The sequence below is a fragment of the Lytechinus variegatus genome, chromosome 9 (assembly GCF_018143015.1).
Source record: "Lytechinus variegatus isolate NC3 chromosome 9, Lvar_3.0, whole genome shotgun sequence".
Classification (NCBI taxonomy): domain Eukaryota; kingdom Metazoa; phylum Echinodermata; class Echinoidea; order Temnopleuroida; family Toxopneustidae; genus Lytechinus; species Lytechinus variegatus.
Window position 1 is genome coordinate 18,168,833 of NC_054748.1, and position 24,722 is coordinate 18,193,554.

General features: G+C 34.3%; 1 protein-coding gene across 7 annotated transcripts in view; it reads right to left on the bottom strand.

Moving 5' to 3' along the window:
• LOC121421125 (myotubularin-related protein 13-like) overlaps positions 1–24,722 on the bottom strand; it is a 106,548-nt gene that overhangs the window by 15,328 nt on the left and 66,498 nt on the right. For 2 of the 7 annotated variants that reach the window (XM_041615769.1, XM_041615775.1), the window contains 9 exons: positions 22,879–22,884; positions 17,910–18,108; positions 16,827–17,023; positions 16,115–16,387; positions 13,532–13,567; positions 3,286–3,509; positions 2,488–2,664; positions 1,927–2,031; positions 1,399–1,584 (listed from right to left, as the gene is read on the bottom strand). In XM_041615769.1, the coding sequence (XP_041471703.1) occupies positions 1,399–1,584; positions 1,927–2,031; positions 2,488–2,664; positions 3,286–3,509; positions 13,532–13,567; positions 16,115–16,387; positions 16,827–17,023; positions 17,910–18,108; positions 22,879–22,884 (1,403 nt within the window). The remainder of the gene's footprint in view (positions 1–1,398; positions 1,585–1,926; positions 2,032–2,487; positions 2,665–3,285; positions 3,510–13,531; positions 13,568–16,114; positions 16,388–16,826; positions 17,024–17,909; positions 18,109–22,878; positions 22,885–24,722) is intronic. The other 5 variants (XM_041615772.1, XM_041615770.1, XM_041615773.1 and 2 more) reach the window with 4 other exon arrangements.

The following is a 24,722-nucleotide window of genomic DNA, read 5'->3' on the forward strand; positions in this document are numbered from 1 at the left end:
ATTTCTCCAGCAAGCATACTGAGGGAATGTTAATAAAGACATGTGTCATAGAACATCTAAGATATCAATTGTTCAATTAGGTCTAACTAAATTTAGATCAAAATTTGTACAAAAAGTTATAATCAATTATAAATAGTATTAAGCATATCTCTTCATGTCACACACCATTAGGCCTGAGAAAAATGTGTGTGATCAATCAAAAATAGGAGAATTCAAATCTGATTGGTTACTTATCAATGTGCATGAAACAATGATCTCCATTGGTCACTGACCTTTTACATTGATTGCAAAACCAAACATTTGTTGATACAAGGTCCTTAGGATATTTTCAAGTGCTTTTCAATTCAAATTTGGCTAAACTGCAGATTCATCTATTTCCAACTCATCCACTCATCACATGGTCTACCTTCATTGAGTTTAATGCCACTCCATCCATCAACATTTCATCCAACAACCATTTGGTCCAATAACCATTTGGTCCAATAATGACTTTGCCTAATCACCAGTTCATTATGACCATTTTGTATAATAACCAATTGGTTAAATATCCATTTTCTCTTCATGCATTTCACCCAATCAACACTTATCCAATAAGACCAAATGGTTTATGGAATAAATGGCCATTGGACCAACTGGTTATGAAACGAAATGGTGAGTGGACGAAATGACAATTACACCATGTGGATAGTGGATGAATTGATGATAAACCAAATGATAGGAGACAAGTTGGTAATTAGACCAATTGGAAATGATCCCACATTTGCTCTCAGCTGATCACAAATAAGGATTTAAGTTGCTTCATGAAACACATTCCTTGTGTAATATATAATAAACAAATGTATCAGCCTTTGAGAAAGTATAGTGGAATTATTTATCCGAGGTTAGTCTGGTAATTACTACTTTTCCCCCGAGAAGTGAAGCCCCAAGGGAAATATAATTGTTTTACCAGTCCAACCGAGAATTAATAATTCCTGCTGTGCTTTCAAAGGAAACACCTGATATATTTATTTTATATCCTACTTTTAATAATTTAGAACCAAAATCTATGCGCTGAATGACCAACCGAAAACTAGTGCCTGCGCTGATGCATCACGGGACTTGCCCGGGAGAGACAGCTTACTGATCAGTGCGCCTGAGAGTTTAGCTAAATATCAACTTTTCTGAAATAATGACGTCAGAATATTGGTATAACAAAAGATATTTCGAGGTCTGAAGTCACGCAACATCATAATTGAAATATATTTGGTCACATGATGCTATTTGAACCTATACAGGATTTAATCTATGTAGGATATAACATTGAATGTTCCAGGCAACAGGTTTCCTGCTTAAGATAGGGGAATCATATAAAAACATATCTCTGGATCTACATTTACCAGGTCAAAGGTTAAAGATTACCTGGTGCACGCAGTCCAGGAACTGTAGAAAGACAGGAGCAAAGCCACTAGTCTGATGGGCAATAGTCTGGTTGGTTCTGTGAGTGAAGCGATGACCGAAGGCTAGCCATTCTTTGTCAATCAGGACCTTGAATCCAGCCAATGTCCGGTAGTAAGGGTCCATCAGAAGCTGTGCTAGGGAACTCACCTTCAGAAGAAAAAACATATATACAGCAAATATTATAAGGGGGATTTTGTGGAGAAATGTGGCTTAGTGAATTAGTCTCCAGATTTTGAAACAACAGGTCTTGGGTTAGAATCCTAGCCATGGCATATTTGAGCCACAATGTCCTGCACTCAATCCAGGTGAGCTGAATTGCTACCTGCACAGGCAAGTGTGATCTTCAAATCTTATTTAGTGACTGATTGCTAAATTTGAGTTACATCGTCCTCATGGTGCTATTCCTATACTACTGCAGAAACCCTAAGGTTTTACCATAATTTTTATCCTATTGAATCAGTGTGCTTTTACAATCAGTGGTAAACCTACCTGAGTAGTGAAATCCCAGCCGTCTTCAAAGCTTAGCCACACTGACGATCCTTGAAGATCAATCAGATCTACTGTTGCTCCTGCTAGCTGCATGATACTCTGAATCTATGGAAGGAGTAAACCAAATCATTCTAAGAAGTCCATTCCAGGATTCCCCTTAGGCAGACAGGCTTTTATCGGTTTTAGGTAACATTTAATAGTTATTTTTACTGCATTATACACATCTTTATTTATTTATGTATGTATTGATGGAGTGATTTACTAATCTATTTATATTGTCATATATTCCTTCACTTATTTCCATTATTTTTATTCGATCAAGTGCTTAGAGACATCTTTTCGGATAAGCGCTATACAAATAAAGTTAATTATTATTAGTATTAATATTATTGTCTTCCTTTTTCTATTTTTATCTATCTATCTTATTGATTAATTCATTGAGAAATAAAGAGTTCTATTAATAAATCAATTAATTCATTCATTCAAATACTTATTGCTTTTTCATTTTTTTTTCTATTTTTCTTCAGGAGATTTCCTTAAACCCTTTTTGATCATCCATACCTGAAGCAACCATTCTGATTCTCCAACCATCTTATGAAAGCCCATCTCAGGATCAGTGATGGGATTACTAGGGAGACAAGCCTTCATCAGTTTCTTATAGCTAGCCTTGATGTGCCTGGTCTCATAGTAGTCATAAGGAATGAAGTCACATTTAGTGCTCTGGTCTGATTTGAAATTCTGTAAGAATAAATGGATAGTAGTCCCAGGAGAGGGTTTCATGAAGAGTCTTGTCAGTGATTTTCACTCATCAATTTGTAATCAGCCAATCAGATGTAAGGATTACAGTAGCTTATAACATGTATCAGTGAAAAGCATTGACAAGGCTCTTAATGAAACACTCCCCTGTATTACAAGAAGTCCATAGAGGATACAGATATAGAGTTAAGAAACCAAGATCAATGATGAAGGTGGTATTATTCCGAAAGTTGGCTATTTGTAAACAGTCAAATTGCATACATCAATTATGCTTGTTAAATGCACAAAGGTTTCTTCATCGGATTATTAAAAGGTCTTCAGAATAATGAACCTTATTTAGTTTTCAGAATAACAAATCTTTGGATGAGTACTTAAACTAACAAATATCTGAAATATCAAACCTTTGGAAAATTCAAATCTTTAGAATAAGCTGTAACAAATCAGTCAAATTTAAACAGCAAACTCCATCATTGTCAAAGTTTTTATGGATTAAAATATCTAAAGTCCTATGGACCAGATAAACAGGTCTGTGAAAACACCCTCTTTGAAAGGGAGATAAAGTAACAAACCAGTTGCTGATTGATAGATCAACATCATACTAACCCTCAGTTGAGATTTCTCTCCAAAGACATAGAGGGCAGCCTTCCTTGCCTCTTGCTTCCTTGGGATGGCCAGGTCCTGTTCAGTGACCGAGCCGTTCCTGGTTGCTGCCGATCGAGAGCCAAGAGTAAGGTGTTTTTTAGAGACGGCAGGTGAGACACCACCACCCAGCTGGGCGTGGCTCGAGGCTCCCATCATTAAGCGACTGCTGCCCTTCAATGTATGGCCTGCATTGGGTATAGGTGGAGGGGAGATGGTTTTCTTTTTGGGGGCATGTATGTGTGCTATGCTGATGGTTTGTTTTAGTTAGTGAAAACCAATCATTGAGTATTGGCACACAATATTAGTGACCATTTTAGCTGGTCTGATACAAACAATAAAAGGACAGGTTAGAGTAATCTCTTTGGGGAGCATTAACTGCTTTAGCAAGGAGAATGGGACCCAATAATAACCTTAGATCTAGGAACATCTAAATGATCTCTGTGCATATTCAAGGCCTATATGGTTCCCACAGAGTATGTGGGCCTGAAACGCTAGATGACCAGGTCAACAAGGTATAGGGAATGATGACTGGAAGACTGTGAGAACTGAGCTCTGTTACACAAATCTTAACAACTGATCAAATAACAATTAATAATATATAGCATTTATAAGGCACCGATTTATCTAGTTTCCTATTCAGAGGCGCATTATATTAACCTGGCTATAGCTCCAGCTGCTAAAGGCGCTTGGTACATTCAAGAAATTAATCCTGCCAGGTACCCATTCACATCACCTGGGTTGAGTGCAGCACAATGTGGCTAAACTTCTTGCTGAAGGAAAACACACAGTGGTCAAGATTCGTAACCACTAGACCATGACGCCCCCAATTCTTTAAGTATTGATTGCATTGACCACATTACACAATCAATCATTGAATTGACTGCACGACCAATTGATAAGATTTGCGCAAAGGCCCCCCGGCTCTCAATCAGCTCTTAATCTGAGGAGGAATTGGCAAGTGCATTAAAGTTGATTACGTTTTGAAAGGTACAGTGGGCGCACATGGGGAGGGGTGGGAAAAGTCTAAAACTTGGTTAGCTGATATGTGGGGGTATAGAGATGGGGGATGATGAGGTCTTTCTTGTGAGGGGTAAATGATCCTTGGTTGTTTACATTAGTCAGGGATTAATTAAACTTATTAAAGACTAAAGAATATATCATGAGCAGGGAAAACCTTAATGTTTTATATCATTCATTATCAAAAGCAAAGGATATTGGCATATTGATAAGACATAAAGATTATGGCAGAAGATATTGGCACTATCATACAAAATAACTGTAATCACTTTTTGAGATATTATTCATCATATGGCAAGAGTAATGTGAGGGAAGATGAGGTATTAGCTCACTAGCTTGGGAATGGGGATCATTATATTCACTTCTTATTAAATATGAAAATCAATCACAGTATATAAAGATAATGATAATAATTATCAATCAGGAAAATTCTGGTCGATAGAAGAACATCACACTAAAGAGTACATCAAAAGAGCATAAAGAAATTTATGATTGTGGTAACTTTACAATTATGGTAACTACTACTATGGTAACAAGGCTCAGCAGCCAATGAAATTGTTACCATGATTTACCATGATGGCAATGTTACCATAATCAAAAGTGTTTATATGGGCTCTGTTAACTAACATGAGAGTAATCCTTTGTTGGTTAAGAAATCTGTTCCCGTTAGTTTAAATTATACATAGAATTGGTAAATAGACATGCCATTGCATAATCATGTCTGAAAATTTCAACTTAATACATGTAAATATCAATTTTCTGTACTATTATCAAATTATTGAAAAATAAGATAGAACAAATATTTTCAACCATAATTTGAATACAAGAATCATATCAACATATGTTTGAATATGAATAGTCAATATTTTATACTTGGTTGACATCTTACATCATACATGACAAAAAGTAAAAAGTTGCTTTTTAATAAGTATTGTGCTTATTTTCAAATACTGCAAAAAACACAATACATGAAAGGCTATTTTTTTAGGGAAGAAAATCATTTTAAAAATGTAATTTTATGTCAACTTTCCTGAAAGACAATGGTATAAGGAAACAAATATTTGGTAAATATACTTGTGTTGATTTCATATCTGATACCAAGTAAATAAAACAGAAGAGTAGAGACAAAACAGTCTTTATATCTTGATGAATATGCAACAAAACAAAAACAGTACAATGTACAAGTTACTAACATTTAGCACAACAAATGGTTGCAATAAACAGGAGCCCTATTTTAACAAAAAAAGTGTACAAACAGCATTCCATACTTTAATAAAGGATAGTCTCCTATTTCAGACACATACTACAAATTTATAGCACACTTTCATGTCTGTGGTGCATTTAAAATGTAATTCCTGGGCAATTCCATGAAATATGTACATCGGACCCCCTATATGTGGGACCTTCATGATTTTTCCCCTCTGATTTCCTGTTCCTTTGACAGTCTGTAATGTTCTTTAATTTACCATTTAAATTTAAGGTTCTAATGTTTTATTGATGAAAAAATCATTGTTCTAGCTTTTTGTTATTTGCAGTAAATTATTGGGGTTTTTGTGTGTGTTATTCTTAATCTTATAGCTTATTGATAACATAATAACACTTATCCATATCTTATCTAAAAACTTATGTGTTATTGCACAAAACGCATATTATATCAGCTTATTTCTTTTTACAAGCAAAACATTTTGCTTCAACTATCTTTAGTATCATATTATCTACACTTCATGAATTTCTTATAAAACTTAATACAATTACATGTAATTTACCAATAATTGATGCCGCATCTGCATCTTAATTTAAATTATGCATGTAAGATAAAAGTCATTTCATTAACAAATTCACAATTTTCATGCATTCTTTACCTTCAAATCATGGCTGCAATCAATTTTATATCCATATGTTAGAATTCCTGCATTAGTTTTTAAAAGGCATAATCATGCAGTACTAATTACATCTTGCAGTAAATCATAGGAAGTATTTATACTAAGCACTTGTTTCATAAATGAAATGTTTAATTGTAATTATTGCAAATCAGAATAAACTTAATATATTTCAACATGAAAATGCTTTTGAATAAACTTTTATGTCAAAATGAAATGACAACTTAATAAAGGAAAATATGTAGTTCAAGATTCAAATATTTGAATATTTCTTTCATGCAACTTTATGAAAATGTTTAATGATATTGATAAACATAAAAATTACTAATAAAATATTATAAATCTAGCCATAAATAGCAAATCAAATTTCTTATTTCATTAAGAAAACATAATGACAACTAACTATAGGGATTCAAAGATACTTGTATAGTGTGTTAATAAGATGCCAAATAAAGAGCAGGATAAACAAAAAACAAAATTATTAGTCTTCAGAAAGCAGGGTAGCATTTCATGAAACAAATAGTGATTTTCATTGACAAGCATTATAAGCTACTGAAATCTTTTGCATATGATTGGTTCAGAGCAAATTTGTCAGTGAAAGCCACAAAAAGATGTTTGATGAAAAACACTCCACAAGGTATTCATGTTAATTGAAGATTGGAATGATCTAAAATTAAGGTCCTTCATTCAACTTTCTCATGTATCATTATAAAATTAATGATATAGATGAATCAATTGCTCAATTGAAATTGTTAGTTTCACAGTTAATTCCTTAGATAAACTCGTGTATGTATCAAGTAATGTTTGTATGGAATATAAAAAAAATTGTCTTATTGATTCATTTGATTAATAAAAGAATAAATATATCTGATTAAATTATGCATAGCAGGCATTAAAATGACATAAAGCTATAATCAAGGTTAGACTTATGGTAATCCCAAGTATTTAGGGGAATGTGGGGCATCAGTCATAATATGATATTTACAAAAATATGCAGATAAAATAATTAGAATTTCTTGGGGTTGGGAGTTGATCAATGATAGAGACTGAAATTTATACCATGAAAGGGAAGGGTAAATGAAGTGTACGGGAAGGATTGTGTAAAGTCTTAGGTGATAAATAAGAGCAGGGGTGGTTTAGGACAGAGGGAGAATGGGGAAAAGTTAAGTAATGACCATTGCACCATAAAGGTACTGCTTGTAAAGAGGTGTGCCTCTTAAAGTAGTTTAGGACAGAGGGAGAGTGGGGAAAAGTTAAGAAATAACCATTGCACGATAAAGGTACTGCTTATAAGGAGGTGTGCCTCTTAAAGTAGTTTAGGAGAGAGGGAGAGTGGGGAAAAGTTAAGTAATAACCATTGCACCATAAAGGTACCACTTGTAAGGAGGTGTGCCTCTTAAAGGTCAAGTCCACCTCAGAAAAATGTTGATTTGAATCAATAGAGAAAAATCAGACGAGCACAATGCTGAAGATTTTATCAAAATCGGATGTAAAATAAGAAAGTTATGACATTTCAAAGTTTCGCTTATTTTTAACAAAATAGTTATATGAACGAGCCAGATACTTCCAAATGAGAGAGTCGATGATGTCATTCACTCACTATTTCTTTGTTTTTTATTGTTTGAATTATACAATATTTCAATTTTTACGAATTTGACGATTAGGACCTCTTTGCCTGAAGCACAAAATGTTAAAAAAATGGAAATTCCACGTGTTCAGGGAGGAATGAAACTTCAATTCACATGACAATGACGAGAAAATAAAAATATTTCATATTTCAAACAATAAAAAACAAAAGAAATAGTGAGTGAATGACATCATTGACTCTCTCATTTGGATGTAGCTGGCTCGTTCATATAACTGTTTTTGTGAAATGAAGCAAAATTTTGAAATGTCATAACTTTCTTATTTTACATCCGATTTCGATGAAATTTTCAGTGTTATGCTTGTTGAATTTTTCTCTTTTTATTAAAATCAAGTTTTTGTTGGGGTGGACTTGTCCTTCAAAGTAGTTTAGGAGAGAGGGAGAGTGGGGAAAATTTAAGTAATAACCATTGCACCATAAAGGTACCACTTGTAAGGAGGTGTGCCTCTTAAGGTAGTTTAGGACAGAGGGAGAATGGGGAAAAGTTAAGTAATAACCATTGCACCATAAAGGTACCACTTGTAAGGTGTGCCTCTTAAAGTAGTTTAGGACAGGAGAGTGGGGAAAAGTTAAGCAATAACCATTGCACCATAAAGGTACTGCTTATAAGGAGGCGTGCCTCTTAAAGTGGTTAAGAACAGAGGGAGAATGGGGAAAAGTTCAGTAATAACCATTGCACCATAAAGGTACCACTTGTAAGGTGTGCCTCTTAAAGTGGTTTAGGACAGAGGGAGAATGGGGAAAAGTAATAACCATTGCACCATAAAGGTACCACTTGTAAGGAGGTGTGCCTCTTGAAGTGGTGTAGGACAGAGGGAGAATGGGGAAAAGTTAAGTAATAACCATTGCACCATAAAGGTACCACTTGTAAGGAGGTGTGCCTCTTGAAGTGGTGTAGGACAGAGGGAGAATGGGGAAAAGTTAAGTAATAACTATTGCACCATAAAGGTACCGCTTGTAAGGAGGTGTGCCTCTTGAAGTGGTGTAGGACAGAGGGAGAATGGGGAAAAGTTAAGTAATAACCATTGCACCATAAAGGTACCGCTTGTAAGGAGGAGTGCCTCTTGAAGTGGTGTAGGACAGAGGAAGAATGGGGAAAAGTTCAGAAATAACTATTGCACCATATCATCTAGAGAAGAGATAATAGGATGGGAGGTATGCCATAAACACACCATATAAAAACTGGAGTGCTGGACAAAAGGAACCACTAGGATTTAAAGCAACTAAAGTGTACCTTCAACATCAGGGGTGCACAATAGAGCATCTTACAGACCAGGGGAACACATACTAAAGAAACCATGAGCGGTGCCACTTGAGAGGTATCTTTACACCTATACCTCATGGTAATAAGTGTGGCTTTTTTGGGTTTTAACTTGCACCATATTAACAGGTCCTGGGGTACATCAAAGTGCACTATTAAAGAAACTACTGAGATAAAGAGTGTACCTTTACACCACATCAGCAGGGATTCATTCAAGTAAATTGCACCATAGGTTAGATACCTTGTCACATTATCAGGATTTCAGTGCACCACATATATCAGAAGAATGCACCATTACAGAAACCATGTAACTAACTGTGCCATTCTTTAAGGATATCTCTACAACACATTAACAGGGGAAAATTCAAGTGTACCATCTTGAAATTGCACCATTACATAGAACTGGGATAGAATTTAGGTTGCCAAAAACCATTTTTGTTTGTTGTCGGTTTTATCATTTCCTTGGGGAAAGGGGGGTGGTTAAAACTGAGCAGGCAGTTAAATAGTGAAAGAGGCAAGCAAAGCATACGATGAAGGGCAGGCAGAATTTAGCTGAACAATGGGAGCCTGGATAAACGGTTATCAAAGAAACATAGCAAGTAAACAATAAATGATAAAAATATAATTATTATTGGAGCCAGAAGGATACTCACTCATGTAGTTAAACAATGGGGTGTAACATGTACAAATACATTTTTTTTTATTGTTTGAAACTTTGTGTGAAGGGTCTATTATAAACCTGCAGTTATGCTAATCAATTGCATATTTTGTGTTACGGGGGGGGGGGGGCTAGACTGCTAAGGCAATAAAAAATTTAATTGATTTGACCAGCTGACCTCAGTTTATATCCTTCAGACTCCAAACACATTGTGACAATAACTTGCACCATTCCATATGTAAGTGGAATTGATACTGGGAAATAAATGCATTCTATGTGCATGTAATAGGACCCACAGCAGAAAGAATTGCAATTAAACTTCATTAAATCAAACACATCTTGATTCTTTTTACATTTCAGACTTGCAATTAATTCTTTTTTATTTTCCTTTTTTATGCAACTCTTTCTGACATGAGTAATATTGGAAAGACATCATAAAAATATTAATTCTAATGTCAAACATTCTCAACAATCACATGTACACTTCATATTTTATTTAGTTTTTCATTTTCACTTTAAATCAATAATCTAATACAAATTAATCAATCCCTGCAGTTTGGAAAATCATAGACTGTGATGATAAAATTCAGGTTTTCAAGAGTCATGCATTTTCTTCCCTTTTTCCCAACTTTTCACATGAAAACTTTGATAATATAAGCAATCATTTAACTGCTCCAATCCCAGGATTACAGGTGCAATTAACATGCAAATTAATGAAGAAAAAATATTTAAATCAAATTCCACATTGTTTTTTATTATAGTCTCAAAAGGCAGCATATATTCCTTATAGCAGGGCAAGCAAAATATTTCTGAGTAAAACCAAAAAAGAATGATAGTGATATCAGCTCGATGGAAGCAGTGACTGTGAATTTATTTGAATGAGCTGAGTATTGCTATTTAGAGCCAGGTGATTTTACCAAAAGTGTTAACACTGTACTCACTTCTGACTCTGAGTATGTTTTAAAATTCTGTTAATTAATCAATTAAAATAGGCTGTTTTGAGCCACAGGCATAAATATGAAACATAACATGATTGCACTTTGGACTTTAAATAAATTATATGAAGGTGTGTGAATGTTGTTGATGTTTTTTAAACTAAAATAAAAGTGCATTTAATATGTATGCAATACACAACTATTTATGAAGTGCATATCTTACAAAGCATCCACATGATACAAAAACACATGGAATAGTGCAAACACATTTCATTTGCATACATTCGTGAGGAAAACAAATAACAATCAATATAAATAAGAATTGGGAAAGAGGGTCCAACAATTTAGCAAAAAATCATACATAAATCTTAAATGAAATAACAAAAATATGCACAATATTAAACATTATGTAATATCATAGGAAAACAAATTCCTGTGAAACCTACTGTAGGTAAATAGAGTATGGATATAGTTAACCAATAAAGATTAATACTTGTGACCATCGTCAAAATAAAATATGATCAATATGAATTTTAGTGTCTATTTCTAGTGTTGTAGCATGGTATATGAGTTCATATAGTTCTCTGTTTCAATGAATTCCCTTGAATGTGTTATTTTGCCCACAAATATTCCAAATCATTAATGCCCTATGTAACCTGTATATAAGTTCACAATGAGCAGATGTAGAAATGATGGAAAAACAACCATAGATTTAAAATTAAAAAGGGAATTTACAGAGAAATAGAATGTGATCTTGGATAATAGTATGAATGAATTTGTGAAAGCTATTTGAATGCATTAGCTTGAATATATTAACAGGGCCATGTGATATAAATCATAGTGATTGATTGTCTGGCTGATTCATATGATTGATTGCATTGATAATTGTGTATGATCAATCGTAAACTAAGCCCAGCAATCAATCCCTATGCTTTATGATACAGGTTTTTGATTGGCATTGGATACAATAGAAAGTACCAGTGACAAGAAGCACCCCCTTGAATTGTCATTGAATGGAACCATGAACAGATACACAAAACAATGAGACTGCATGAACATGAACTCCACCTTGTCATTGAATGGAACCATGAACAGATACACAAAACAATGAGACTGCATGAACATGAACTCCATCTTGTCATTGAATGGAACCATGAACAGATACACAAAACAATGAGACTGCATGAACATGAACTCCATCTTGTCATTGAATGGAAACATTGAATGGAAACATTGAACAGATTTCTATACACAAAACAATGAGACTGCATGAACATGAACTCCATCTTGTCATTGAATGGAAACATTGAACAGATATGGGAACTCAACAAACAATGATCTCTGAGTGAAACTGAACTTGAACTGAAATGTAAATAAGCACTAAGCAGCCTGAATTCGCTATGCAAATGTGTTGAGCAATGCGAACTGAACTTACAATGTACACACTACCTAACAGAAAGTAAAAAAAAATTATTGAATGGAAGATTGAATAGTAATGGGACTAAGTAATAGAACCATGAATGTGAAATCGAAATGAACTTGCATGTAGAAAACAATAAGGATACACAAATGTATACAATTACACCAATCTTGAACTTGAAGTTCTATAAAGAACTGTGAATGTGAACTGGGTATCAATACACATACTACAATCACACGAATGAAACCTGACTCCAAAACGACCAATGGTATTCCATCGTAAATAAGATAAATGACAGTATAACCTCAGTCATATTTGCACTATGGCGACCCTACGGTGAGTAAAAAACAACAGTTTTAATTTTTTTGGAAAAGCTACATATACTGTAGGTGGTTTGAATAAAAATGAATAAAACCACTGTCTTTGATGTGTCGTAGGGCCGCCGTAGAGCAATGACCGACTAGGAGTCAGTTTCAGCATTATGACAGAGGCATGGCAGAAACATGAATGGATATGAAAACAGAAGTTTGGATATGAACTTGCGCATAAACAGAACACACAAAAATGACAACAATAAACATCAACAAACATAGCACAATAATTATGTCAACAGAAACAGGTTATAGACACAATCAAGTACAGAAAGGCAGAAGAAGAAAGTTGTTAGGTTTGCACAAGACTGATATGAAATTATTTATCAAGCATGTTAAAAGCAAGCAAACGGATGCAAAGTATAAAGGCAAAGCAAATTCTACGAAACAAAATGCTTGGATACAAAGAGAAATGTCTCTCATATATTCAGCAAATATATTACATCATTCACTGTCTATTTCCATTACAATTCAATTTTAGCTGTCTGACAAACAAAGACCTAAGTATTTAAATGATTTAATTCATTTTTGGTATAAAACTTTCTTTTCTCAAAATAAAAATGTTGCATTATTAGCTGTTCAAAGACATGCCAAAACAAATTCTCATCTTGCTTGATATGACAATTGGATCCATAATATTTGCAATTGAATATGAGACAGGCTTTTCTAGGTTATAGTGCACTGTGCACAGGTTATAATGCATAGGCCACTGATCATAATTTATGCAGCATTGAAGTTTATTATAGCTTTTAGTGATTCTTTTCTAATTCACTTCGCACTGTGTTTCACGTTGAGCTATGCTGGTTTAGTGTATTAGACATTTAGAATGATTTATTAAAAGCATACAAATGATTTTTGGTTTGGTGGAGTGTTTTTATCATCTATCTCTCAAAATGCATTGAGAATCTATAAACTACATTCTGGTAATCAATGATCCTCATATGGGTATAACGGCATTCCAACATAAATTTCATTTCATGATTTTTAATATTTAATATGATTTTTTAAAAACATAACTACCTCGTCTCAATGTGGCTACACCAATATCAAATAATCCTGCACAATTGGAGGAAAGTAACACATGTTAGCAAACAGGTTTTTAAAAGAAAATAAAATGATAAGAGAAATGCACCCAGGCTTCGTAGCTTGAAACTTGTGACTGAATGCAATTCTTGCATTAGATATATGCTTTTACCATTTCTCAATTTTATGTCTTAATGCCAGTCACTGCTTGATTCTCCATAATACAAGGAGATATTGCCCAACATTGCATTATGACAGCTCTACTTTGTTTAAAAAAAATGAAATTTGGAAAGTCCAAACCTTAAAGATTTTTCTTAGTTGCAAAGAAATTGGTCGCATTCAGACAGTGCACGTCCACAAGTTTTATACATTGTCTTAAATTTATCTATTTTAGTGATTTTTTTTCAATTGAAGTAATTAGGTTATATCTGACAACCAAACAGATCTCAGAATAAGTTGCATCATTTCTTCAATTGAACATCCGCTGATTTTGTTTTCAGTTCATTCTTGTATTTGCTCTTGATAATCAAGATAAAAGATTTTGAGCATGTCTTCATTCAATGCCATTTTAATTAATCAAAGTCATACTACTTGACAAGTATGCTCTATTGTAGTATGCATTCAGTCAATGTTCCATGGTAGTTAGCCCGAGAATAAGGAACACAAACAACTGCAAATATAAGTGAGAAGGGAAAACAATGACACACACATTATGAAAGGTAAAAGCACAGGAAGAAACATAGAATGAGATTTTGAATGAGGTATGGGTTTTAACATCATTAATACAATATTGAAGCTTTTGCAGAAGTTGGGAAGAGAGTTTGCTTTTAGGATATTTATCAAGAATTCAGACAAATATTTTGCGCCCTCAAAATTAAATATTTCCCAATTCATGATTTATACAGAATACAGATAAAATATTGTTCGTAAAAAATTTCAGTTTCGTTTGCTAGTTCCCTTGTCAAAATTTAGACATTTGACATAAATAAAGGTAATAAAGTATGATTAATGAATATAAATGTTATGCAAGAAGGCGATTTCAAAAATACTTATACAAAAGTACATAAAACTTTATGTGAAATATGATGATGGTAAAATCTTTTAACAAGGACTTTTACGTCAATGTTGCCGAGCGTTGCAAATATATATGTTATAAAGATTATGACATCTAATTGCTATAAGATGTATTACAAATAACATTTAAAAAATAACATATCAAGTGTATTATTCTGTTTATTGAAAATAAAACAAGAAGTGAAAACACATGTATTGCATTTTCAGAATAAAAAAACTACTAAAATAGATGTATTCTATTTTCACTATTTAATGTGATGAAAAAGTGTATTTTTTTGTATAAGATGAATATGTATTCCTCTTTTCCGTCATGACTAATGAACCTATTTACTTATAATGAAATGTTCTTCAGCTTACTGCATAATCTTTGTGTAATAATATATTTCATGAGGTGAGAAACAGTTTTCAATAAAATTGAAAAGTGAATGAACGTGTAAAATATTGTTTGCCATTTTGTTACAATGCTACAGTGCATATGTAGATAGATACTTGGTGTTTGAAATGATGATTGTGCAAATTGATCACAATTCTTGAAAAAATAATAAATATCATTGACACCAAGATAATGCATGAAACATCTGCAGTCAAATATTATGAATGAAAGTATGATAGATCTTCAAAGTTTTAAAAATAGAACTGATTCAAAACAAGAAATGATTAAGATCATGCCTCAATTGAATCAAAATGATTTTTCACATTCAAATTATCAAAGATATCAAACAGAACAAACCAACTATTAAAAGGCTGTAAAATAAAACTGAACACTTTGAAAACAATAGCATTAGTCAACAAACAAGATAAACACAAATCCAGTACAGCACAGAAAATAAATCAAATAAATTGAGAAAACGACACACAAGTACAGATTTGGGACTTCTAAAAGGTTACTAAAACATTAAATGCAATTCTTAATTCTATCAGAGTGTTGTTCAAACATATGGGGTATAATCCTATCTTAAATATACAGAATCTTGATCATTAAAATAAAGCTTAGCAATCGCTAGGGCTGCATTTTGTAACTGAATGTACTGATTATCATTTACAATCAATAATACAAATTGCTGTACAAGTAATTGCTATAAATTTTGTAGTATGGGCCCTGATGATCTATTTGGAAGAAGCTATCTAGCTCTGTCTTACAAAGAGTTGTAACTGCTCAAATCAATCTCAAGTATGGAAATGTCATATTTATTCATGTAAGAAATGTTAACAACATCCCTTTGTAAACAATGAGGATTATGCTGATTTTACAGGACAATGATGCATTTACAAGTAAGAATTTATCATATTTGTAAAACTTTATCAATGGACTTAAATGCATTCTAGATGTTGGCATCACATGCTTTCCATAGTTGAGTGTGATTAGATCCATCACAACACTCTGAAAGACAAAACCAAAGTAAAATAACAAAAGGTAAATGATGACACCTACTTATCATTAAAAAAATAATAATTTTAAATTCCCTCAGTCTCCCTGTCCAAAAATCAAATGAATCAATCACTTACCTGGTTTTCCCATATAAGCCTTCTGCCCTCCACTAGACCTAAGAAACCCCCTCTGAAGCAATGTACCCGTCCCATGTGTTCCCTTGCGTGGACTGATAGTTGGTGTACCATCTGGGGTCTCTCCACTATTCGTAGGGGGGAGTATAGAGTTCAGACTGACGAGGGAATCACTCTTATGGGCGCTACCATAAGGAGTGTTAAGCACGATGGCTGAGAGATATTTCTCCTGCTCGAGGCTCTTACTTGATCCTGAGCTTGACGATTCACCCGTACCTGATAAAAAAAAATTTTAATTTAATCTCATTGAATTCAGAATTCTGTAATTCTTATAAGACTTTGTACATCAGCTATCTGGGTGCAGTATCACAAAGCTTTTAGTGAAAGATCATATTATGATCGATTGTATTGCCCACAATCAAGTCACATAGCTTTAAGTCATTACACAATCAGGTTTTGTGTTACAGATTGTAGTGAGATTTAATTGATTAAACACAAATCTGTCATATAATTCTAGTGCCAGTTATTGAAAATGTGCTTATGAAATAGAGCTCAAAGGGTGAGAGAGAGAACTAATGAGGGGAGGGGAGTGTGATATACAGAGCAAGAGAGGAAGAGGGAGCGAGGGAGAAATAAATAGCAAAAGAAGAAATAGAGAAAACTAGTTAGAAAGATAGAGATGATGAATAGAAGTTACTGGAGGGGTATTACTTACTAGAACCCTGTGTTTGTGCACTCTTAATCATGCCCATAACTCCTTTGCCATGAAACCCACTAGACCGGATCAGAAGCCCTTTCGTCCGCTGATGGCGCCATGTAATCGCCGGTAATCTACCGTGCCGGTGACATTTGGCAAGGCGTCGTATGCTATCGTCACTGAGCACCGAAGGTACCACTATTAACGCAGGGTAGCTGTCAACAGAACAAAGAAAGAATTATATAAAACACTTTATGGTATTAGGCATCCTTTTCTACAGAGTCTGATTGCATCTGAGGTAAAGTATGATTGCATTTGAGATGAAGTATGATTGCATCTGAGGTAAAGTTTGATTTATGTCCCAGGTAGAAGAACTAGATCCTCTGAAGACCCACTTAAATTAACATATCCAACAAAAAGAAGACAGACTGGAGATAGAACATTCACCGCTGCATCCTCAATGAAATGGAACAAGCTCCCTCTCGCAATAAGACAATCCCCAACAACCAAGTCCTTTAAGAAGTCACTTAAAACTCTCTTGTTCTAGGCAATTGCCTTCATTTAATATGTCATTCTGATTTTTGTTTGTATAAATATGTTAATTGAAACTGTGAGCACTTTGGGCCATTTGGGAAAAGCGTGTTATAAATATTGAGTACTATTATGATTGCATCTGAGGTAAAGTATGATTGCATCTGAGGTAAAGTATGATTGCATCTGAGGTAAAGTATGATTGCATCTGAGGTAAAGTCTGATTGCATCTGAGGTAAAGTATGATTGCATCTGAGGTAAAGTATGATTGCATCTGAGGTAAAGTACGATTGTATTTGTTGATAATTAGGCATCAATACAATATTTGCCATTACAGATCAAATATCACTTATTACAGTATAATTGTTGAAATTGAAATTGAAATCAAAATCGTTTATTCAGAAAACTTCATCGCAGCCAAAGGCTGAATCGCGAAATTCTGTACAAGGTAAAATACAAATTGTGAACCTAAATGCAAATCTCAGATAACTATACTGATCTGGATGCAAGAAAAATATACTTTCTACATATGTATGATAACCTTTAATTAAACCATAGACAATTTCTCACCTTCTTGCGACTTCAAACTTGCTGTTGACCTCAGAGATCTTGAACATATCACCAACCCTTGGTCTAGATATTGCTCCATTCCCTAGTAGACCTAGTCCTAGCCTTGTATAGTCTTGAACATACAACCTCTCAGCAAGCTTCTCAACTGTCAGCATATCACTGGGTTTCAGCGTTGCTGAACTATCAGCCTCGTCTATAACTGTAGAGTGAGAGGCAAACAGATTAAGAGTGAAATACTCTGCAAATGAGAACTTTTGAAATGGCAGTCTTCACATGTACATATCTATACTGCCAGGACAAGCTTCAGATTTATTCCACCAGTGCTAGTTTTGCCCCCTTTTTTTACATAGTTTATGGGCTCTTTTTTAGTATAGTATTCAAGGGCTATGGGGGGTGCATTTTGGAGGTTTATCCTCCCTGACCCCATGTAACTATTCCCCTGTAATACTATCAAATATTACTGATTTATATCTTTAGAGGTGCTATATAGCTTATAACAAATTAGAGAGCACATCTTTTTTTTTGTACAGGATAATAGAAATTGACCCTTTAAAAATGTGAATTGGTTATGCAACTATTAGTTAAAAAGAATGTAGTATACCAAACAGTCCAATAACCAGATGCAAAAAGGCATTATCATTTGTATAAAATCACTGTGTAACATCACCACTTTAGGGATTAAAATGACATGAATTAATTTTTCTTGGGATGTACATGAACAAGTATCATAAGATCAATAACAATAAAGGAATCAAGGGTTTGAGGACAAAATGAATACTATTTTGCTTCATAAAATGATGTTGCAGAAAATTCTAGTGATTTGGACAGCTTAGAGTTTTACATGTTCAAGCATATGAGGAAGAATGAGTTTCAGTATATCTAACAGCAAAATTGGGTATATTGTATGAAAGCAACATCTCTTTATGAAGCCACTGGAACAGAATTTGATAGGCACACCTATAAGCATGGCAAACATGAAAATCCACTTTCTTCAAAAACTTCTATATTGCCTACTAATTTTCCACCAAGTTAACCAAGGACATGTTGCCACTGAATATTATTTTCTTTGTAAGAAAATTACAACCAACAAAAGTTGAAATGACATAAAATAATAACGAACTTAATATATTTTTTGTATGTAGATACTACTGAAAAAGCCTTCCTTTGCAACACTTTGCAACCTGAATTATGTAGTTATATGAAAAAAAAAGTTCAAGCAAAGAAAACCTTTTCAAATATATACATGTACATGAACACATGGTAAATTGAATTTGAATTTAAATCGAACAGAAATCAATGTTAAATGACTGATAGTCATTTTCTTTTTTAAATAAAATAAGGTGATTTATCAAGTATACTTTTATTTAGCCACTGCAATACTCAAGAATTAACTGCTCAATACTCTCATATCACAAGATTTAAGTTGTACACTCACTCTTACTCAAAATAAGAATCCCAATTGCAACAAAATATTTTGGTGATTTTTCAAATTGTAAATTCTCATCAAAATAAACCATAGAATTTCTTCTATAATCTGTACAATCATGCGAAATTTACAGATCATTTCAAAGGCTGAACTTGCCGATAAAAATGGGTAAAGGCATACAAATATCTGGTTACTGGACTATATGTACAGTATTTTACTAGATGTCCCCAGCTTAATTGTAGAAAATAATCAACCACTAAATGAATATACAGAAATGATTGATTGATGAAATAACTTGTAACTTATGTCTTGCATGCAAATCACATACCATTCATCATTTTCTTGCCAACATGCAAGGCAAGTATTGATCTATTAACATACCATGCCAAAGATGCATGTAATCCAGTCACAGTGGAATACACCATGCCAAAGATGCATGTAATCCAGTCACAGTGGAATACACCATGCCAAAGATGCATGTACTCCAGTCACAGTGGAATACACCATGCCAAAGATGCATGTACTCCAGTCACAGTGGAATACACCATGCCAAAGATGCATGTAATCCAGTCACAGTGGAATACACCATGCCAAAGATGCATGTAATCCAGTCACAGTGGAATACACCATGCCAAAGATGCATGTAATCCAGTCACAGTGGAATACTAATCATCCATCTTTTATCAGATGAAATATGCTTTTGAATCATTTATCACTTATCAAAATGTCAACATTCTTTGATAGCCTCATTTGTTTTACATGTAAAACATTTACGACCCCATGCCATAATACTTGTTACAATTAACAAGTTTGAAATACATTTAGCAATGTTTAAAAAAACTATCTGAAATAGTAATTGTAATGGTTCATTGAAAATTCATTGGCAGCCAAAGGCTGAATTGCAGATGGTTTTCCAAAACAAAAAATATTTCCTAAGATTGGCTGGTAGTAAACCCGTTATAGAAATTTTGTATATTTTAATAACAAGTCTTTATGAAACCTAGCCCTATCTCCCCCCCCCCCCCTCCCTCCCCTCCAAAAAGGGGGAAAGCAGTGAAATTCTACAGTGTAGAAGATTATGAAATAAAATCTAAATAGGGATTCACACGCTGGGGCTAACAAAAAAATAACAGGTAAAATAAGGGATAGTTTAAGGGCAATGAAGAGTAGTTTGGTAGAGCTATTAAGGGACATTTCAGGGACCAATTAGGAACAAGACGGGTAGATATTGGCATTATAGGGCCAAAAACAATTGAGGGATAGCAGAGGGCAAAATGTACATACAAATGTGGATTACTAAATATATTAGACTTCCAAATTCATTTAGACTCATGTAAAGAATAGATTTCAAGCACATTGCTAGATCCAAATCATGCCATGACAAAGTGAAACAATTTATCACTTTTCTAGAATGATGAAATAAAAAAAGCTTAGAATTCATCCAATTCAGTTAATGAATGGTTTAACAGTGGATGCAAAAATAATAAACAAAACTATTAACATGTCTATGTATGTTTCAAGTTTCACCATGTCAAAAATAATACAATTTAGAAATGCAATTCTAAAATACTAACTGGACTTTTCAATGAACAGAAAATATAAAGAAATAAATGTCTTTAAATAAAGAGTTGCTTTAAAAACTTTCAAGCTCTTCACCAGCAAATACTAAAAAAGAAGTAGTTTGAGAGTAAGATTAGATGAAACCATAATATCATTTTGACAACACAGCTGCCTAGATCTAACCTCTGTGGGGCTCTATTTGAATACTTGAAATCTCTGAGACCAGTAGCTGGTATGACAACAAACACTAAACAAGGACTTACCACAAGCAAAATTTTAAAATCATTATTTTGCTGATATTAGTTTCATTTCTACCCTTCCTAATGAAAATGAAGTGAGCCCTCAACTCTCAATGTCTGACAGTCACTGAAATACATGACTACACGATGACTATACTTATGAACTAAAAACAATTATGATTAATTGCCACTATACCCGGGGAGCATTTCACTGAGAAAATAGTCAGTGATTTTCATTGACTATTGTTATAAGCTACTGAAATCCTTTTAACTGATTGGCTCAAAGCAAGTTTGCCAGTGAAAAACACCGACAAGATGAATCATCAAATGCTCCCCTGTCTTAAAAGGATGGATGATTGAAAGAAAGCAACCATGGGACCAATGAATTTACCTTTTATCTGAAGCGCCTGGTAATTAGGATCAATTGCCAACAGGGTATTAATACAGTGACTTGGTTTCTAAAAACACAACCCAAAAAGCTACATATTGGGTGATCTATAGTTCGGTGTTAAATGTTGGAGAAACTCAATTCCAGCAACAGATACTAAACACCAAATCTGAAATGAGGTTGGTGTTGAGTTTCCAGCAACAGATACTAAACACCAAATCTGAAATGAGGTTGGTGTTGAGTTTCCAGCAACAGATACTAAACACCAAATCTGAAATGAGGTTGGTGTTGAGTTTAACGTAACTCACCGGTATTGAGTTTGGTGGTGAACATCAATACAGTGATTATTTGTTTGTTCTTTTCTAAACCCTAAAGCCCCTTTTACACCTTCACGGATGCAACACGGATCATCACGGATCTCAGTCCGTGATGATCCGGGGTGCCAAATTTGTATTTTCCTAGCATTCCCGGAGTGAGTACGGAGTTAACTGGTTATTAACACGGATATGTACGGAAAAGTACGGAGTCTACAAGGATAGGCAAGGTAGCAATAGGGATCCTGTTTGATATGCTCCCGGAGCCAACACGGAATACCCGGATGATCACGGATGTTACTGGGTCTTTACACGGACCTTCACGGTTGCTCACATTCTGTACTGGCTAGAATGAAGTTTCGTCCCTTTTTGCAGCATCTGGAGCATGCTCGTGCTTGGTTATGAATACGGACTATTGTTCATGTACGCAAACAATACAAACATTTGACCCCGGATAAAGCCGGTATCAACAAGGATCACCCGGTTCTTACAAGGAGCCACCCGGATGCATTCGGTACCTACACGGATGTACAAGGAGGCTACTAGGATGAACACGGATGATTATCAGTCCGTGTACTCCGGGATGAAAAATTGAACATGTTCAATTTTTCTCCCGGACATGCCGGTACATCAAGGATGGCGCCGGATGAGTAGCCGGAGTGTACACGGTAGTCCCGGACTGTACACGGATGACCCCGGATTGACAATCCGGGATGATCCGTGTTGCTTCCGTGAAGGTGTAAAAGGGGCTATAGTAGGTGTTGGTCTAGTAGCAATTTATCATGCTCTATCAACACCAGCATCAATACCACAACCTAACACCAAAGAAACACCAAAATCATAATTACAATCACCTATTGATATCTAAGACACCTTGCCCAGCTATGTGATCTAAAGGATTAGTATGGATGGTAACTGGGATATTACAGGCCATACTGAAAGTACTAATAGTTATTGGTGAATGAGAGAAGGGTTTTGGTTAGTGAGATATATATATACTGCAGGCAAAGATGCATTAATCCAATATGCCACAATCACTTACCACATTCTAAATTTCATTGTCATTGTATGGAACAAAGAAGAGGAAAGATTAGTCGAATGAGTGTGATGTTGACATCATCACTACAATACAAGATTTACAGGGTATTAAAAATGCTAGCTTTGTAATTTGATGAGATTTAAGTAACCAAGGCAAGTCCACTACGTCATTTGAACTTTGCTATCTGGGACCAAGGATGATTAGAGGTAGTCTTTTGACCTTGCTGCTTGAATGTAACAATGCAAATCAATGATAAATACCATGACCACAGGACTGTTTCTACAGAAATAACAACTGATGACACGTTTTATGTAATGTGGCCTTGATAAGGGCCAAGTGGTTAAAAAGATCCAGGATCAAACTCAAGATGCACTATCAACAAAGACCTAGGCCAAGTTATATTAAACTTTCTAGTATCATATCTCTGCCTTTCAATGGTAACTACCATGGTAACATTGCTCAACAGCCAATCAGAATCAACAATTCCCTTGCCATTAGATAGCAAAGTAATAACTATTATGAAATGAGCCCCCTGTGATGATATTTGGTTTGAAAATAAACAGCATACACTGATATGGGGCCCATTCCATAAAGAGTTGAAACTGTTTTAACTTTGCCATTATTGCAACTACCATGGCAACAGGGCTAAGCAGCCAATCATTATTAAAGCCTGTGTATAGCTTTGGTAAAGGGTCAATAATGTGATTGATAATCGAATATCATCTAATATGACAGTCTTACTGAAGCGTAGAGACCGTTAGATATTTTTCCAACTGCACTTCTCTGAGAAAATTTCAAATATTCAAATCTTGGATATATTGCGCTCTCTCTCGGCGATGCTTGTTTAAATAAAAAAAATGGGCATTCAAGCACTTATCTAATAAATTTAGTGATAAGATATCCAAAAGTTACAGACAAAGAACATATCTTGAAAGTTTCAGCCCATTCCATGATTTGGAATAGGATTTAATTGAAAGACAAAAACACACAGATATTTTAATTTGATCGGGTGACCCGATCAAGTTAAATTTCCATGTAAAATCGCAAAATTTATCCTGTAAAACACATTTTCATTTCATATCCTCCACATCATAACTGTTATAGGGCATATCCATTCATATTAGCTATCAATGAATTGGAATAGTGATAGGTGCATTTTGGTGGATTTACCAAAACTATACACAAGCTTTAAGGTTACCATGGTAGTTGCCGTAATGGCAAAGTTACAACAGTTGCAATTCTTTATGAAACAGGATTTATACAGGATAGATTAATTGGCATTCATTCAAGGAATACAACTAGATGCACTAATCCAAGGTTTCAATTGGCCTTCATTCAAGGGATACAACTAGATGCACTAATCCAAGGTTTCAATTGGCCTTCATTCAAGGGATACAACTAGATGCACTAATCCAAGGTTTCAAGTACCCTCAAAGGTCAAACTATACTTCTTGAAAATAAAAGGATTAATGGCATGGAAAATAAAAGAAATTATAAGTTGGGAATTCTATATTCAGAAGTTATTATCATCATTAACTTCTTAAATTCTTACTTAGGGTAGCCCCATTGGTATCACACACTGTTCTATCAGAGGATCATGTCTACTCTATAATTTGTAAAATATTCCAAACCATTTTTTTTCTTCTTTTTTGTTGTTTAATGATTATGTCTGGTTATATAGGAGGTGATTAATCAAAACTAGGGACTGATCTAAGAAGACAATGAGGTATCCAAAACACCAAAATATGAGCTTCCTAAAATGAATGGTCTTTACTTTTGTGCTTCATATCAATAGTGTGATGCTCTCAAATTATCATAGATTGTGTAGTTCACAAAGCAAAAAATTT